Below are 19,689 nucleotides of genomic sequence, written 5' to 3'. Positions count from 1 at the left end.
CAGCATCTTCTGCTGAAGTTTTTGAAAAAGCTTATCCAGGACAAAAAAACTTCAGCTTATTTAGTGTTGAAGTTTTTACAAATGAACTAAATAACTTCAGCATCTTCTGCTGAAGTTTTTGAAAAAGTTTTATGACAAAACTAATGAATCCAGGACAAAAAAACTTCAGCTATTTTAGTGCTGAAGTTTTTACAAATGAACTAAATAACTTCAGCATCTTATCCAGGACAAAAAAACTTCAGCGTATTGCCTTTGCTACTTCAGGCCCGTCTACTAGAATACTGAAGTTTTGCGTGATCGCCTTTGCTACTTCAGCCCCGTATGCTGAAGTTACGCGAAAAAGTGGGTACGCTTGCAATTTTTTTTGTTGCAAAGCAGGCACAAGTTAAAACGTGACCCAAAAAGTGGGTATAGATGCAAATCTCCTGCATGGTGATTCTGAAATTTCCAAGCAAATTGGGCCTAAGTTTGTGATTGTATGGCTAGTGCTACTATCTCTAGTTAATCGGGTGAAATTCAAAAATAGCCAGATTTACAAGTGATAATTGAAAAATAGCCACAGTTTCAAAAGTAACTGAAATTTAGTCACTTTTCATGTAAAGACAAATCTGAGCGAAAATATTGTTCAAAATTCAAAAATTCCAGCATAATATACCGGAGTTCCAGCATAATATACTGGAGTTACAGTAAATATACTGGACTTCCAGCATAATATACTGAAGTTCTAGCAAAATATACTGGTCCAGCATAATATGCTGGAAATTCGTACACAGTTGCTCCAATCTCTAGTATATTATGCTGGAACTTTCCGTGTGTTGGAGTTCCAACATAATATGCTGGAAGTTCATACACAAATGCACCAATCTCCAGTATAATATGCTGGAACTTTCCGTGTTGCAGCAAAATAGTGGCTATTTGTCAATGACTTTGCAAACACTCGCTATTTTTTAATTACCAGTCCGAAAACTGGCTAGCTCGTGCTATTTTCACAGATAATCGAGTTTAATTTAATAAATTATAAAACTAATCCTCGTTAATAAATAAGTTAGTTATCTGTACTTGATTAAGAGTTTCACTCTTTTTAGCCTCGCCATTGCCGTACTGTTATTTAAAGAATTAAAGACAAATGTCAGCGTTATTGTTTGGTCCATTTAGGTTGAACTCCATAAGAGCTCTAAATAATTCATTAATTGTCAAGCTAGGTTTTAATGCGTAACCTCTTAGTAATTGTAATATCCTCAAAATCTTCTAATAGCTTAGCCAATACATTTAGTTCTCAATTTATTAATCAGAACTTACACAACATCCACAAATGATCTTCATAATACCTATGGCTTTATAATAATCTCAAACTTAAAACTCCTAATAGTTAGTATGATTTAGAAGCACATTAATAATTTAATTATCATGGTTATGGGTATGTTCACGTGGCATGATTAGGATCCATAAATTCAAATTTAAATGTGTGTTCTCGCAAATAAAAGTTTTATTAATCATGGATACGTACACGTGGCCTAATCTTTGACACACAAACACGACAAGTGCATGCACGCGTGACTTGTTCAAGATAACTTTCATAACTCGATAATCAAGCAAATTAAAAGCGGATAAGTATTAAAGTTCTTAGAATATAGGATATCTGAATTAATTAATCCAAGTGTAAATAATTAAGAGACCGTGGTAGAATCACGGGACTCAAGGAATATCCTACACATTCTTCCCAGTCAATAAAATTTCTTACCCGATCTTCTATGTCCGCGGACCATATCTGGAGTCAAAACTTTCCTTGAAAAGGAATTTCAAAATTAGTAAATTGGAACCCGAAATCAAATAATTCGAAGTAGCGACTCCTTTAAAATTATAACATTTATCTTTTTTCAAATAATATCACTTTAATTGAAAAAATTCATTTGGCCATAATCTCCGAAAAAGGAGATGTGACAGACTAACAGTGATTATATGAGCAAGGTTGATTGCTCTATAGTGAGATGTTTGACATTATTTCTATTAAAGAGACTTGGGTCATTTAGCCAACATACTGTACATGGTAACATTTTATTTTGTAATGGAGTTACTGTTTGATTTAAGTTACTCATGTGTTTACAGAGTTTGGTATATTTGTTTTGGAATGAACTTTGTTTGGACTGAACGTTCAAGTTTAGTGTATGTTTGTAACGAACATTAATTTGAAAAGTGTCATTTTTTTCCTGATATATTGTATTTAATGATAATTTGCTTTGTATGCTTTTAACAGGTTTTTTGAATTATACAATCATACTATTGGTAATACATTTGCTTTTTACTAATTAGAATTATTTCAATGCACTAACTCGAAACATTGTTTGGACAAAATTCAAGAAATCTGCTTATTAAGCTATAGAGGTTTTAACTGAACATCTTAGAAATTTTGTGCTTTTGTTTTGAACATTCGACTGGTGCAAACGTAGCCCCTAAGGCAAATGAGACTAATATTTTTTTTACTTATTTATCTGTTAATTGGTAATAAAAACGGTCATTGACTCTATTCTTCATTCATACTTGTAGGCAACACTTGATCCAAAGGGAATCAAAGATTCATGGCGTTGTATTGATCACTTTACCTGCCGTATTAGTTCAACCACCTCATCTAACTTTCATTGTAAGTGAGTTTTAAAATCAAGTTCCTAAATTTATTTGTGGAGCTTGACAGTTTAGTAGTCTTGCTTAGTTTGTAGGTACTTGCTCCAGTTATCTTGTTAGAATAGAATTTTTGTATTTAGTAAAGTAGGTTTTTGTTTCAACAACAGCCTCAGTTATGACAGAGTAATCAAAACTGGTGAGAGGTATGTATACTAAAAATATTGTCTATAAGTATTAAGTGAGGTACACTTCATTACATATTTATATTACATAAAATCAAAATAAGTAAAAATGAATCACATGTATCTAACTAAACTTTAATTATTCATCTTCGTAGATTCAGACAATATCCTATCATCTTAACCATAACAAACATGTTATTATACGATGATCAACATTAATTATTTACATGTTATTATACGACGTACAAGAACAAGGGTGATGTCCAGAATTACAACAACTATAGGGATATCAAGCTGCTAAGCCATACGATGAAAGTTTGGGAGAAAGTGGTGGAAAGGAGGTGAGGGGTGAGTATTTCCGAGAACCAGTTCGGTTTCATGCCGGATCGTTCAACTACGGAAGCCATTCATCTTGTAACGAGATTGGTCGGTGGAGCAGTATAGGGCAATGAAGAGGGACTTGCATATGGTGTTCATTGACCAAGAGATGGCATACAACAAAGTGCCGAGAGAGATTCTATGGAGGTGTTTGGAGGCTAAGGGTGTGCATGTAGCCTACATTAGGGTGATTAAGGACATGTATGATGGAGCTAAGACATGGGTGAGAACAGCAGGCGGAGACTCGGAACACTTTCCGCTTGTGATAGGGTTGCATCAAGGATCAACCCTTAGCCCGTTTTTATTTTTCTTGGCAATGTACGTATTGACTCGACACATACAAAGGGAGGTGCCATGGTGTATGTCATTTGTAGATGATATAGTTCCGATTGACGAGATGCGAGATGGTGTTAACGAGAGGCTGGAGGTTTGGAGACAGACTATTGAGTCTAAGGGTTTCAAGTTGGGACTAAGACGGAGTACTTGGAGTGCAAGTTCAGCAACATTACCCAGGAAGCAGACATGGATATGAGGCTTGATACACAAGTCATCCCCGGGAGAGGAAGTCTCACGTACCTTGGGTCAATATTACAAGGTGAAGGGGAGATTGATGAGGATGTCACACACCGTATTGGAGCAGGATAGATGAAGTGGAGGCTCGCTTCCGTGTCTTGTGTGATAAGAATGGGTATGTTTTATAAACCAGTAGCTGGACCGACTATGCTGTATGAGGCAGAGTGCTGGCTGACCAAGAACTTTCATGTCCAGAAGATGAAAATAACTGAAATGAGGATGTTGAGATGCATGTGCCGTCATACCAGGTTAGATAAGATTATGAATGAAGTTATTCGGGATAAGGTGGGAATGGCCCCCATGGAAGATAAGATGCGGGAGGCGAGGTTGAGAAGGGACATGTTAACAGGAGAAGCACAAAAGCCCAGTTAGGAGGTGTGAGAGGTTAACCTTGGTGGTTATGAGGAGGGGTAGAGGTAGGCCAAAGAAGTCTTGGGGAGAGGTGATTAGGCGGGATATAGCGCAGCTGGAGCTTACTGAGAACATGACCCTTGATAGGAGGCTGTGGAGGTCGAAGATTAGGGTAGAAAGGTAGTCGAGTATTTTCATTTGTCTTAATCTGTTCGATAGCATTAGTGTTAGTTTGATGTCTTGTTAATCTTAAATTGCTATTATTACCTACCGTTTAGTTGTTACCTTGGTTTCGGTCTTTTTTTTATCTTGTTGTTATTACTTGTTTCCATTGCTTCTTTTCAACTTTTCTTTAGCCGATAATTTATCGAAAATAGCCTCTCTACCTTCTAGGGTAGGAGTAAGACTGCGTACATCTTACCTTTCCCAGACCTCACGACCCCACTTCTAGGAATTTGCTGAGTATGTTATTGCTGTTGTTGTTGTATATGATGATCCACATTAATCATTCAAAAACAATATACTTTGCTCTTCATTTATAATTATTTATTCTAAATTTTATTTTAGTAATATTAATATTATTTTACAAATCACATACTACATTACTCAACATACACATGCAATGCACGTGTTGAGAAACTAGCACTGATATGTGGCTATCGGTATAGATTTTTTTCCAGATAGTGTAGCCAATATGTTCACAATTTATGGACCGCCATCTTGTTTACTTGATGCACGTACTGAACAAAATACTGGATAAACTGATCATGTCCCTACCGTTAGGGCTTTTATTTCCAGATCATGTATATATTTTATAACGTTTGATGAGACTATCTGCTTGATATCCTAGTTTATATTGTTTCAAGTGTTTATCTATGATGCAACGTATACTTTCTAATTTATTTATTTTTTCAAAAAGAGAGATTAGTTCTGCACCCGTTAACATAAGCAACACTTGCACTGATCAAAGAACATAAGCATTTCTCCTCTTCTAATCATTCTCAAACCACTAAATCATGTTGGAACAGCTAATATAGGCAATCAAAGCCAAAAACAGAGATGCAGAGGTCCATCAAGTATTAGTAGCCAACTCACACTGATAATAAAACAATAATGGGTCGCAAAGTTGCTGGAAAGTGAAGCTGAGAAGAAGATTAGGTAAAATTTGGGATGGAGATCAAAAGTTCAGTCAGGGAGTACACAAGAAATGTTATACTGCTAATATGTTCACCTCCAAGCTTTGTCGACTGTAGTGGATTTCAGTATTTCTTCACAATTTTCAAGAGCGAGGAGTAAGTCCCCAAAGCTGCACTTGCAATGCCGATTGCAATAATGCTGATGCTACAAACCATCTGAAAACGTCAAACATTGATGATCATCATTACTCAACATTACCCAAATTCCATCACCTAGAATTAATAATCAAGAAAATATAAAACGGGAAATGATATGTTAATTCTCGTGTTCTTGTCATATTTCTGCAACTAGTAAGCAAGCCCAAACGGTTTATGGCCAGAAAATGGAAATCAAGCCTAAAAATTTAATGCCAACAGCGATACATCAATTACCTGTGTCCTTGTTGCTTTCTTTCCAATAATCTTTAGGAAACATAAAGCTGGCATTATTACAGCCTGAAAAGCAAAAAGATTCAGATATATTGACCAGCATAAAATTGTGAGCAGAAGTAAAATAATCAGCGGACATCTCCCGTCAAACATCTAACTATTCGTGGTTTACTCATTCTACCCCAGGACTCTGGTTGCCTCTCTATTTGTACTAAATGGTTTTAAAGTCTGAAAACAGCTATCAGTTTTGGCAAGTCAAGGACATTAGAATATTCATCATGTGAGAAAGCACGGGAGAAAATATATTATTGATGTATATACATATGTTACAATGAGCCCTATATATATACACACATAACATGTCCTACTCCTAACATATATTGGATTAGGGTTATTTATTTACTCCTATTTACATGACTATTCTAACACTCCCCCTCAAGCTGGTGCATATAAATCATATGTACCAAGCTTGTTACATATGTAGTTAATACGAGGACCAGTGAGGGACTTGGTGAAAATATCTGCAAGCTGATCATTCGACTTCACAAACTTTGTAGCAATATCTCCCGAGAGTATCTTTTCTCTAACAAAGTGACAGTCAATCTCAATGTGTTTAGTTCTCTCATGGAACACTGGATTTGACGCAATATGAAGAGCAGCTTGATTATCACACACAAGTCCCATCTGACTAATCTCACCAAATTTCAACTCCTTGAGCAACTGTTTGATCCAAATTAGCTCACATGTCGCCATAGCCATTGCTCGATATTCTGCTTCTGCACTAGACCGAGCAACCACATTCTGTTTCTTGCTCTTCCAGGACACCAAATTTCCTCCTACCAAGACACAATATCCAGACGTAGAACGTCTATCAGAAGGTGATCCTGCCCAATCAGCATCTGAGTATCCAACGATCTGCTCATGGCCTCGACCCTCAAACAATAAACCTTTGCCTGGAGCTGATTTTATATACCGAAGAATGCGAACAACTGCATCCCAATGACTATCACACGGAGAATCCATAAACTGACTCACAACACTCACAGAAAAGGAAATGTCAGGTCTTGTCACTGTAAGGTAATTTAATTTACCAACCAACCGTCTATATCTTGCAGGATCGCTAAGAGGTTCCCCCTGTCCTGGCATAAGTTTAGAATTCGGATCCATCGGAGTGTCAACCGGTCTACAACCTATCATTCCTGTCTCTTCAAGAATATCTAAGGCATACTTTCGTTGTGAGATCACAACACCTGAGCTAGACTGAGCGACCTCAATACCCAGAAAATACTTTAGTTTGCCCAGATCCTTAGTCTGAAAGTGTTGCAAGAGATGTTGCTTCAATTTAGTAATACCATCCTGGTCATTGCCGGTAATAACAATGTCGTCAACATAGACCACCAGATAAATACAGAGACTCGAGGCAGAATGCCGATAGAATACAGAGTGATCAGCTTCACTCTGAATCATGCCAAATTCTCGAATAACTGTGCTGAACTTACCAAACCAGGCTCGAGGAGACTGCTTTAGACCATAAAGTGACCGACGCAAGCGACATACAAGGCCACGAGACTCCCCCTGAGCAACAAACCCAGGTGGTTGCTCCATATAAACTTCATCCTCAAGGTCACCGTGTAAAAAAGCATTCTTAATGTCTAGCTGATAGAGGGGCCAATGGCGAACAGCAGCCATGGATAGAAAAAGGCGGACTGATGCTATCTTAGCCACAGGAGAGAAGGTATCACTGTAATCGAGCCCAAATATCTGAGTATATCCTTTGGCAACAAGACGAGCCTTAAGACGATCAACCTTACCATCCGGACCAACCTTGACTGCATACACCCAACGACAACCAACAGTAGATTTACCTGAAGGAAGAGGGACGAGCTCCCAAGTACCACTCATATGTAAAGCAGACATCTCGTCAATCATAGCCTGTCGCCATCCTGGATGAGACAATGCTTCACCTGTAGACTTAGGGATGGAAACAGAGGACAAAGAAGATAGAAAAGCATAATAGGGTGATTGGGGACACAATACTGCATACGGTATCTGATTCTGGATGGGAGAGGACGGCATCCGATTAACTAAATAACAAGCTGTGAGAACTGCATCGCCCCAAAAACGCAGCGGAACATGAGATTCAATGAGAAGTGTGCGAGCAGTCTCAATGATGTGCCTATTCTTTCTCTCTGCAACCCCATTTTGCTGAGGGGTATAAGGACAAGAGGTCTGATGAATAATTCCTTGGGAAGTCATAAACTGCTGAAATTGAGAGGATAAATATTCTAAGGCATTATCACTGCGAAAAGTGCGAATGGAAACACCAAATTGATTTCTAATTTCAGCACAAAAATTCTGGAATATAGGAAACAACTCAGAACGATCTTTCATTAAGAAAATCCAAGTACATCTTGAATGATCATCAATAAAACTAACAAAATAACGAAATCCCAAGGTTGAACTGACTCTACTAGGACCCCATATATCAGAGTGAACTAAAGAAAAAATAGACTCTACGTGACTCTCAATACTACGAGGATAGGAGGCTCGGGTATGTTTCCCGAGCTGACATGACTCACACTCTAATGTGGATAAACTAGACAAACCAGGCACCATCTTCTGAAGCTTGGATAAGCTTGGATGTCCTAATCGTTTGTGAATTAGGTCCGGAGGATCTGTAACTAGACATGCCTTGGAGGATTTTAGGGAGTTAAGGTAGTAAAGCCCTTCTGATTCAAGTCCTGTTCCAATCGTCTGCCCTGTACTGCGGTCCTGCATAATAAAAGAATCATCAATAAAATATATACCACAATGGAGGGCACGAGTCAAACGACTAACAGATGCAAGATTAAAAGGACAGCCAGGGACATAGAGAACGGAATCTAGAGTGACAGAGGGTAGGGGATTCGCTTGTCCAACTCCTTTTGCTTTGGTTTGAGACCCATTGGCTAAAGTAACAGTGGGAAGAGACTGTGAATACGCAATATTTGACAAAAGTGATTTATTACCAGAGATATGATCAGAAGCGGCTGAGTCCACAACCCATTGTCCAGGAGGACTAGACTGGGAAACACAAGCAAAAGAATTACCAGCAACAGAAGTATTAGTCTGAGCAACAGAAGCTACTTGTGGAGATGTCTGCTTACTTGCTCGATACTGAAGGAACTCATTATACTCCCCTTCAGATAAAGAAAATCCCTGGTTACCTGTAGTCTCAGTCTGAGCAACATAAGCATTTTTGGTTGGGCGGCCATGTAAAGAATAGCATACATCACGAGTGTGTCCAAGTTTATGACAATAGGAGCACTTGGGTCTAGATCTTCCAAAACGACCTCCTCCTCGTCTATTCTCCATAGTATGAGATGCCCGATTGTCCACTGATTGGGATACGAGGACAGATGAGTCAAGTGTCTGTGATGAGCTCACTGGGTGACTAGGTGCTGCAGCAAGGCGAAGTAATCGAGAGAATAATTCATCAACTGTGGGGACGGTTGGACTAGCCAAAATCTGGTCACGTACTGAATCAAGGTCATTAGGGAGTCCAGCGAGTGTAAGAACTAGAAACATCTTCTGTCGTTGCTCTTGTTGTTTTTCAATACTAGCAGAAACTGGCATCAACGTCTCAAATTCTTCCATGACTGCCTGAACTTGTCCCAAGTAAGTAGACATATCTAATTCCTGTTTCTTCAAGCTTGTCATTCGCGATATTACATCATAGAAACGAGATATGTCATTAGTGTATAGATTACGAGCCTTTTCCCAAACTAAATAACATGTCTGGAATGGACGGAACAAGGGCATCAACTTGGAATCAATAGATCGCCACAGGATACTACATAACTGAGCATCGACCTTCTCCCACTGTGTTTTGGCCTTTTCATCACCTTCGCTAGCCTTTTTTGTTAAATGATCTTGAACTCCTTGACCTTTACACCACAACTCGACAGATGAAGCCCAATCTAAGTAGTTTGAACCTCCCATTAAAGGTTCTGAGGTAATCATAACACCGGAACTGCCAGAACTCGGGTTTCTAGACCCGAAAGCATCGACTCCCAAAGACATGGTTGGATTATCACTAAATAACAAAAAAGAATCAACTGAAAATTCTCTGAGACAGATGAAGAAAACACTGTGTTTGCCGGAAAAGTACTGTAGCTGCCGGAAAAATCAGTGTAGTCGCCGGAAAAACTCAAAGTGGTCGGAATTAAAAAATAAAAATATGGACAGGCTCGGAATTGCAGGGCGATCCAACTGTCCTGAAGAAGCGAAGCCGAAAAATGGCCGGAAGAGGCCTCACGCGCCGGCGCGTGGGACAGACGCGCCGCCGGCGGCAGAGTTCCGACAGGCGCGTGACGGCGCGTGGAGGGCTATTTTCCGGTGATTTTTTCTGGGGTTTGGTCGGATCTCTCTTGGGAACCTTGTGGTGGTGTTGGATTTTGCACAACACTGTTAATTAGTGACTTTGACGCAATAAGTCACTTAGGTCACCGGAAAATTGCACGGTGACTGAGTTCTTTCTTCCCGGAAGTCGCTGGAATGATGCACAGCGATATGTTTCTCACTAAAGCTCTGATACCATGTGAGAAAGCACGGGAGAAAATATATTATTGATGTATATACATATGTTACAATGAGCCCTATATATATACACACATAACATGTCCTACTCCTAACATATATTGGATTAGGGTTATTTATTTACTCCTATTTACATGACTATTCTAACACATCAATGTGCTCAAACAGTAACTATTCATAACTGGCTAAACAGTTAGAGAAATACGAACTAAACAGCTCAACCTCTTTGGAACTTTGACGGGAAAGTTCTACCTCGTCAAGCTCCATTATTTTGAATATTAGACCCATATCATCCATTGTATATTTATTTATTTATTTATTTTTGGAAGGGAGAAGCGAGGGCGACCGATTGGATGTAAAGAGGAATTTATCAAGATATTCTTGGTAAAAAGAAGAGATCTATCATGGCATCCAAGAAGCATAATGCTCAAATGAATTTGAGTCGACCTTTTAACCATTTGAAAAATCAATTAGAATTGCACCTGCAGCTTCTGTCATTTGGCCCCAGGCCCCCAATAGAGTCTAAACCATTATTTAAAGGTACAATATATCGGGACCCCTTGAACTTTGACCAATTTTATTCAGTTCACACCTAAATTTTAGGTTGGCCTAGTTACGCCCCTGAACTTTGGCAATCTGATAGACCCCCCCCGCCCCCACACACACACACACACCGGACGCTGATGTGCAAAGAGCGTGAAAACACTCTTTTTTAGGTGCGTGACACGGAAGAAATTTGAAAAAATGAATTTCCAAGAGGGGCATTTTTCAACTATTAGTTGTCAAATAATCAAATACAATGATATAATTGTTCCAACTATATTTCTCCTTGTTTCTTCTTAATATACATAGCGTATTTTATCCCAACTACGATTTTTTTCCTCTTTAGATATAATGATTATTTGTTCCAACTGTTTATTTCCTTTTCGAGCCAAATATGCAAAACTTAGTTGAAACTCCATTATTTTAGCCAAATAAAAGAATTTAGCTAAAGTAACGGAGTTCTAATAGTGCATTTTCTAGAGAAGAATTTTTTTTATGTATTTCTTCTCTTCATGCAATGACTATGTATATCAACTGTATGTTTATTCTTGTTTGGGTCAAATTTATTAAATATTTGGTTAAATTTCATTATTTTTAGCCAAAAAAAGTCTTTTATCCAAAGTAATTGAGTTCCAATTGTGGATTCGGTCCGTTTTCCAAGTACATCCGAGTAGCGCGTAAGGCGCATGCGGCAGCGATAAAGCAGTAACAACTAGCGGCAATGGCGGCGCGTGGCTGCTCGTGGACAGCGGGTAATCAACATCGTCTGGTTATGCAGCAATGCCTCGACAACCCGATTATATTCCAGGTTCTTTTCTTCTGGAGTTGGTACCTCCGGTCATTCAGTAGATTTTTTTGGTCTCCCTTTCTTGTTAGTAAATTATTGCTCTAGCTAGGGCATAGTGCTTGCAAGCTTACACGATTTGAGCTTGTATGTTCATCAAGAACTCCCATGTCCAGAAGATGAAAATAGCAGAAATAAGAATGTTGAAATGGATGTGTGGGCATATTAAGATTGATAAGATTAGGAATAAAGATATTCGAACAGGGTAGAGGACAAGATGCGAAAAGCAAGACTTAGATGGTTTAGGCATGTGAAGAAGAGAAGCACAGATGTCCCAGTGAGAAGGTGTGAGAAATTGACCTTGGTGGATCTGAGAGACGTAGAGATAAGCCAAAGAAGTACTGGGCCGAGGTGATTAGGCAGGATTTTATGTTGTTTCAGCTTACTGAAGACATAACCATTGATAGGAAGGTGTGGAGGCTGAAACTTAGGGTACAAGGTTAGTAGGTAGTCGAGAGTGTTTCTTCCCCATACCTGTAGTATTAGTGGTTAGTCTTGTATTCTGTTATTGTTAGATCTCTATTACCACATTTTGTTCCTTTCGCTTTGTTTTCTTATTATCCTGTTGTTGTTATTACTTGTTGCTACTGCTTTCTTTTTCATTTTTTCTTGAGCAGGTCGTCTATCAAAAACAGCCCCTCTACCCTCAAGGTAGGGGTAAGATCTGCAAACACACTAACCCCTCCCCAGACCCCACTTGAGAGATTATACTAGGTTTGTTGTTGCTGATGTTGTTAGATGCCATGATTATTTGTTCTAACAGTATATTTTTCTACTTTCTGGGCAAATATGTAAATATAACTTGATTAGAATATCATTATCTTCAGCCAAATAAACAATTATACCCAAAATAATCTTGCTCCACGTTTTTCTCCTTCAGATTTTGTCCTAAAAAGATGATCCAAATAATTTGTGTATTTAAAAGGGTAAAAATATATATTGTATCTTTAAAAACGACACGTGAACAAAAAAATCCACATGGCATCGTGTGCGTCACACTTCCATGGGTTGTCAGTTCCAGGAGGTCGAGCCTATCAAATAGCCAAGTTCAACGGGGTATAGGCCATAAAGTATTGGTGTGAACTGAATAAAAAGTCGTCAAGTCCAGGGGAGTCCCGATATATTCTGCATTGCTTGAAACCTTACTAACATTGTACTTATCTGATTATGAGAAATATAATTATCAAAGAAGATAGTTCTACCAATACGTTTCCAGAAGCATAAGGATCAAACCAAAGAAAAATATCAGGAAGATAAAACAGCCAAGTACAGAGAGGAAAATGGGTTGCACTAAATAGGTAATAAGCTTTTCATAATTGACAGCTTAATGGCTTGCATATCAAAGAAAAAGTTATTATCTGTAATATTAAAGAAAAAACAATAAGTTCAAGATATAGCCAAGTACAGCGAGGAAAAATAGGTTTCACTAAATAGGTAATAAGCTTTTGATAATTGAAAGCAAGCTTTGATGGTTTGTGTCGAAGACATAAATAAGTAAATAAAAGTGTGTTCTATAAGCTGTTAGATGAGATGGTCACCCACTTCATCAGTTTGCATATCCAAGAAAAGATTATCAGTCTGTGATATAAAAACAATAAGTTCTGGATCCAATAAAACTAGAAACGAGCTTACCACCAGTATACTGAGAAGAGAACCAATCAGAGCCATCACAAGACCTGCAACAAAAGTGATTTATGACTGTATAACTAGAAATTGTCTCATAGATTTATTTAACCAACCAAACATCCCTAAGGTGAAGCTTCTTGCTTGATGCACATATTCGGTGCTTTAGGAACGCAATATAGAGAGGAAGAACACTATCACAGCTTAAACTCTGCAATTTGCTTTCTCTCTTCGAATGCAATCCATGTCTGGATGGATTTACAATGGTACAAGCACAATCAGAAACATCTAAACAAACCATTCTGGAAGTTAAGGAGATACATGTGCTTACTTATACATAAAAACCACGCTAGCTATTTCTGGGGTTGATATCAAACAGAACTTTTTTAGACCTCCGTCTTTAAGTCGTCATTATCATATGTTTCATAATTCTTGTTTCACTAACCAGCAATCAATGTCTTCATGTTTTCAGCAAAATGGTAAAGCACCCGGACCAGAAGGCTTCATACAGCTAATCTTACTCATACATGCTCTAACATAGTTTTATATATATATATATATATGACCTCTTTTGCTAATTATCCAAGAATTATCACACAAACTAAAGCAAGTGGCAGCAGTAATATTTGCAACCAGAAAAGCTTCTGGCTGAAGAGAGACTTAGTGAATTCATTAAATTTTGATGTTAGAAGAAGAACACATCAATTAAAAATTGACTCAGACGTACTATATTGTTCGAGATTACCTTCTTTTTCTCTATCTTTTCTTAGCAGAGGTAAAATCAGATTAGGCAGGGTTGTGGTGCCCTAATAGAAACTTAGTCTTCTAAGAGAGTTGGTGATAGATGAACATGCAACACGCAGAATTAAAATAAGATGGCTGAAATGGAGGAGCACCAGGGAATGTTGTGTAATAAAAGATACCTAACAAAGTGAAAAGTAGGCAAGTTCAATAGAGAAATTGCGACCCCAACAATGTTATACCGGACTAAATACTTAGCTCCTAAGATGTAAAAGATTGTATGGCATAGAAATGCATATGTTGACATAGATGTTTGGTTATACAAGACTGAACAAAGGATTCATGTTGACCAATATAAAACTTAGCTAACAACAAAACACAATGAAACAGAGGATTCATAATCTTTGATTCAGTGTTTGCCAAGATTCTCTAGAATTCAGCTAGAGACTCGCATGTCATTATAGGGAAAAGTGTGCCATTGGAGAACCTCTAGTTTTATAAAACTAATTTTCCTTAAAAGACAAACTTTTGGTATGGAAATAAGCTGGGCCGGCATAAAGCGGAAGTGATGCAGAAGATTCATAAAGCCTATAGGGTTCCAGATTATATGTAGGGTTCCAGATTATATGTATAAAGAATAAGTACTGATAGGAGAATAGCCTTCAGTGAACTAAAATGAGATTAGAAATTTTAAGTTAAATATCGTAGCTGAAAGATAATGTTATGTACCAAAAAAGGGAACTAGAAATGCAACGCACAGGGTAGAAAAGACAAGCACTGTCCTTAGGAGAATAAAACACAAGAAACTATTAGAGATTCTTGGGGGCAGCAATTCCTCTATGCTTCTTCCCAAAGGATTCATCAGCAATGCATATCTGTGCAAGTGCAAACTTTAAGGAAAGCAAAAGGATATGCAAAGTTCTTCTCTTTTGTGTACTTAAGACATGCAATCTAAAATCTCTACTGATATTTCCGAGTGTAAAAGGATACTTCGTGAATGGGTTGATAACCTGCACGGTAGAGCAAGAATAAAGATAAAAATTAATGATTGCCAAATAAGATTCAGGAATATTTTGAAGGGATAAACAGAAAGCAAACATACAATGGTCCATACTGCTATTCTTGAAGAGATTGAATCCTCAGGCATATTCAAAGTAATCTGAGACAATGTGCTTTGACCAAACATGAGATACCCCATTATTGCAACACCTCCATAGATTAGAATACACAGAATAAAGCTGCATAACAAGAAGGTGTTGGTCATTAACGGACCATTGAGGAAAATGCATAAAACAATTCAATAGTAGAAAACCATACCATATTGCTACTGCGTCATTGAATTTTGATTTGTCAGCCATAGATTGGTAGATGTTTGGGAACACCGAGTGCCCAGAGAAGCAAAAGCCATATACCCCAATAGCAAAAGGAATCCCACTCCAGTTCAGAACCTGATTGGTATTATGAAATCCGACTCCATCCACCGTACCAAGGAAAAGCACACACAGAGCAATTATTATAGTCGCAAGGACCCCGCAGGCTGCAAATACATCAATAAGATTCTCAGATGATGGTTGAAAACCATCCATGCCAAGAGTACTACTGTTTGAAGCAACGTCAGCGCTTTATGTTGGTCAAAAGAGCACCTGAGAGGTATGATATTACACGAAGGTCCCTCAACCAAACAGTTGGCAGAACAACTAGGGCAGTCAGGATCCCAAAGAAGTGAGTCGAATCAAGTTTAAGGCCATCCCAGTTTAGTGAAGTTCCGGGAAAAAGAGTAGTAAGGTTATCTCCTTCCAAAATTATATATTCTACACAATATGACTGCATTGGTGGAACACATATTAGAGGTCTGATGTTAAGGAGTCTAGGTGAACAATGAAACTACAGGGTCTAAACCCAATCTTCACTTACATAGAGCTCAATGTACAAGATAATCTGCAAAAAAATAGCAGAACAGCATCAGAAAATTGTCAGAAAAGACTAACAATCTATAACGAGCAATCAGTTTTTTCCTTTGTCCCTGTAAGCATAAATCAGCTTACTCATATTTTCAGCCAGTAACTTTATATTTAAGCCAAAAAGAAGTTTGGTATTGTTCCACGTTGGCATCATGAAATAAAAATTCCCCCAGCAAATCACAATATGTCCATCCAACTGAAACACTATATGCTAGCAGTTCAGAAAGCTACATTTACTGGGTCCAAATTACTAACATTTGTTCCCACTCCATGAACTGAATTGATCTAACATGAAGTAACATTTTTAACTAACAGCTGGAAGCATTCTATTTTCGCCCGGACAATGTCATGATAAAAGGTTTTATAGTAACAGAAGCAAATGAAAGTCACATAGTGGAGTTGGTACTTGGTAGGGATAAAAGTGGACATTGCTGTTACCGACAAGCTTTTTGGAGTATCCAACTACTAGCTTGAATCCGCCAGTAATTTCTTTTATCCTAATTTATCCAAGTAGGTGAAAGGCAAACAGAATGTGGTTGATGATAGAGGAAAAGTGGAAAAAAGAAGGCAAAACTGGTGACTTCTGACAGGAAGGTGCCCTTTGGTAGTTTTAGAAGAAGGATTGGTAGGAAACTAGGTGAAAGAAAGCATGGGCACATCCTAAACACATAAAATAGTTAATTGTCATTCTACTAATTTGTGGTTAATTACTAAACAAAGGGTAAACAATTAACCTAAACAAGCAATGAAGAAAATCAGGGAAAGATTTAGTCCCACTAAAAAAAGATGACAGGGGGACTACATTATTAGGATACAAAGGGAGGGGCTATTAGAGTTAAATCTTAAAATTACTCATCCACAAGATTTCCATAGCTGAAACTTGGAACTGATTGCACACAGGATCAAGGCATCAAACAACTGTAGATTAAACTTCTGAAACTTGGAACTGATTGCGCATAGGATCAAGCAACTACAGATTAAACTAACTCACAGATATAATGAGGCGTCCAAATTTTCCAAATGCAGCTTCTCCAATATCGGGATAGGTTGTGATTCCTTCCCTGCTCTTGAAGCAATGACTCATAAGAGAAGCTGTGTACCAACATATAACTGCAAAAATTACCAACACTAACAAACTAGCCCAACCAGCTTCTTTCACTGTATAAGGAGTAGAGAGCAGTCCAACTCCAGCCATGACATTGACACCTAAAACAGATAAAAAGAGATCATCTCAGATTATCACTTATTAGCAGATTCAGCACTTCTGATTCAAAATCCTAAGATCTCCCTCCTAGGTAGATTTTCAGGTATAGCCCATAGTAAAGCTATTCACTGGAAGTTGTTTCATCCTGCTAGTTCAGATTGTCAAAGATACTGAATTACTGATATAACAGAAGAAAAGACTCTGAACAACATCAAGGTTTTTCTTACCATTGAATATAGTCTGAGTTAAGCTGCATCCATAGGAAATTGGTAATTCCCCAACCAGTTGCTCATGCAATGAAGAAGCCTTCTCTGACCAAGATGCCTTTGCTACTGAGATTCCATCCACGACATTTTGCTCCTGAATTTTTTCCTTTTCAGCAAGTAAATGTGTCTTCACATCCGAGTCCAAGAACTCTCTACTATCGGCTTCAGATATAATACTGGATCCAAGTCGTAGGAGTCCGAAACTTGGTGATGCGGCAATTGTATATGAGTCAATTGTCTCTCTGTTATCATACATACGAACAGCATAAGAAACTTTTTCTCTCCCATTCTTCTAATCAGAGCAAACATCTGATATAAAGATAAACCTTTTTCATAGTGGAGATCTAAACTCGCTCGTTTGTCACCAAAGCTACAGAAAAGAAGTGGTTCTTTTCTCAGGCTAGCTCCTAACTTCAAACACACATCAATAAGCCCTCAGACCCTCCCCATAGGCACCTACTTTTTTCCTTTTCTTGATGAAATGGTAAAGCCCAAACAAATTCCCACTCCCCCACCCCCCCACCCCACCCCAATCCAGAAAAAAAAAAGAAAAAAAAACTGGGAGCCTATGTTTGCTTCTCCCACTTCTCTCTCTTGATGAATCATTAGCTCGAAATTTCAACCTCAGAACGGCCCTCTCTATTAGGCTATCCCTCCCGTGTGTCAAGACTCTCAAACACACCTTTAATTGCACAACTTGCAAATTTGGCCTCACATCCCAAACCCTTTTCAACCCTTTCAAAACATGATTTCCAAAAGTACTTCACATGCGGTGTCGAGACAATAACATCTGAGCTTTATTCTAATCACCGATGTCCCATCCTACATCATCCAGCCCATATATAGCCACACCAATACAAGCGACCTCCTCAGGTCAGAATAAATTCTTTGGAAGGGAAAAACAGGAGGTGCTAACATATAATGGTGAGTATGGTCCCAAGAACTAATCCTCAGTTTTTCCAATTTCCAAATCTCTCTGTTATGTAAACCCACCACTCACGCAAAGTAGCTCGTTAACCTTAACCTATTAGATATTTTTTCTTCTAACATGCCAGCTATTTTTGATACTATTGACTCAAACAAGATGATACTCCCTCCGTTTCATATTAAATGAGGTACTTTCCTTTTTAGTCTGTTCCAAAACAAATGACACATTTCTAAATTTGGAAATAATTCAACTTTAAACTCTTTTATTTACCCAATTACCCTTAATGAGAAGCTTTTATAGCCACACAAATGTCATGGCTCCCCTTAAACTTTTAAGACCACAATTTTCAAAAGTCTTCTTCTTTTTTCTTAAACTCCGTGCCGAGTCAAACTATCTCATCTAATATGAAACGGAGGGAGTAATAAGTAATTCTAATCAAGGACTAAAATGCACAGCTGAAGCAGAATATCAGTCAGGTAGAAAAAGGAAGCCGGGCCAAGCAACTGAAATTGAAAAACGAAAGGGAGGGGGGTAATTCCAGTCGTTACCATGTTGAAGTGTATTTATGTGTCGTCTAAATACTAAGGTTGATAGAAAGCAACAATTTTATCTTCTATTTATCTAAACAAGTTCCTACTACATAACATAGGATTCTCATTAAATCCTTTTTTTCCCTTTTACAGTTGTTATCCAAAATTGACACCCAATGTTTGGTCCATAAAACCGAAACACAAACTATAAGACACCGGAGTTTGAATCCAACATAAGCAATAAAGTGATTTGTTCCCTAATCATTGTGGACAAGTTATGGGAACTGAAGTGAAGTGAAGTATTAACCTGAAACTTTGGGGCCATTGCTGAGAAGAAAATGGTGATATTTGACCCTCCTCATCAGCAGTTTCTTCTTCATCATCACTCATAGTAAGGCTATCGCTACTTGGATTGGCTTCCATATCATCTGATAAGTATTCTGATAATTCTTCAGACTTCTTTGCCATGGTTATTTCCAATCAGATGCAAACCCAAACAGACACCTGCAAGTATATGTATGTATATATATATATATATATATGGGCTCCGCAAAGACATGATTGAATACGTTCTTGAGATTTCCAGAACCATTGCATTTGTCTGTATTTGGAAAGAAATGATGAATCATTCGCCAAACTGACGAATAAGAAGCAAGGGAGATGATCCTTTTGACTCAAGAAGGGAAACTAATAAGAGAGAGACAGAGAAGAGAGAGAAGAGCACAAAGGTCCCCCAGCTGTATCAAACTCGTTCGTTTTCTTGTTTCTTTTTTCTTCTCCTTTTTATTTGGGGATAAAGAATG

General features: G+C 38.1%; 1 protein-coding gene across 3 annotated transcripts; it reads right to left on the bottom strand.

Moving 5' to 3' along the window:
* On the bottom strand, positions 5,065-19,658 carry LOC109233297 (vacuolar amino acid transporter 1-like). Of its 3 annotated transcripts, none has more exons than XM_019399123.1 (12): positions 19,194-19,658; positions 17,390-17,670; positions 16,950-17,164; positions 15,912-15,935; positions 15,641-15,821; positions 15,315-15,534; positions 15,100-15,235; positions 14,988-15,007; positions 14,727-14,872; positions 13,266-13,309; positions 5,672-5,734; positions 5,065-5,455 (listed from the first exon to the last, which is right to left on the bottom strand). In XM_019399123.1, the coding sequence occupies exons 1-12, from the start codon at positions 19,352-19,354 to the stop codon at positions 5,363-5,365; spliced, it is 1,584 nt and encodes a 527-aa protein (XP_019254668.1). In that variant the 5' UTR covers positions 19,355-19,658; the 3' UTR covers positions 5,065-5,362. The 3 variants fall into 3 exon arrangements, with proteins under 3 accessions (XP_019254668.1, XP_019254669.1, XP_019254670.1); XM_019399124.1 differs by having other exon boundaries at positions 15,112-15,235; XM_019399125.1 differs by having other exon boundaries at positions 5,363-5,455; positions 14,756-14,872.

Source organism: Nicotiana attenuata, chromosome 10 (assembly GCF_001879085.1).
Source record: "Nicotiana attenuata strain UT chromosome 10, NIATTr2, whole genome shotgun sequence".
NCBI classification, from domain to species: domain Eukaryota; kingdom Viridiplantae; phylum Streptophyta; class Magnoliopsida; order Solanales; family Solanaceae; genus Nicotiana; species Nicotiana attenuata.
The sequence above is the reverse complement of the archived record's forward strand: the minus strand, read 5'-3'. Positions and strand labels throughout refer to the sequence as shown.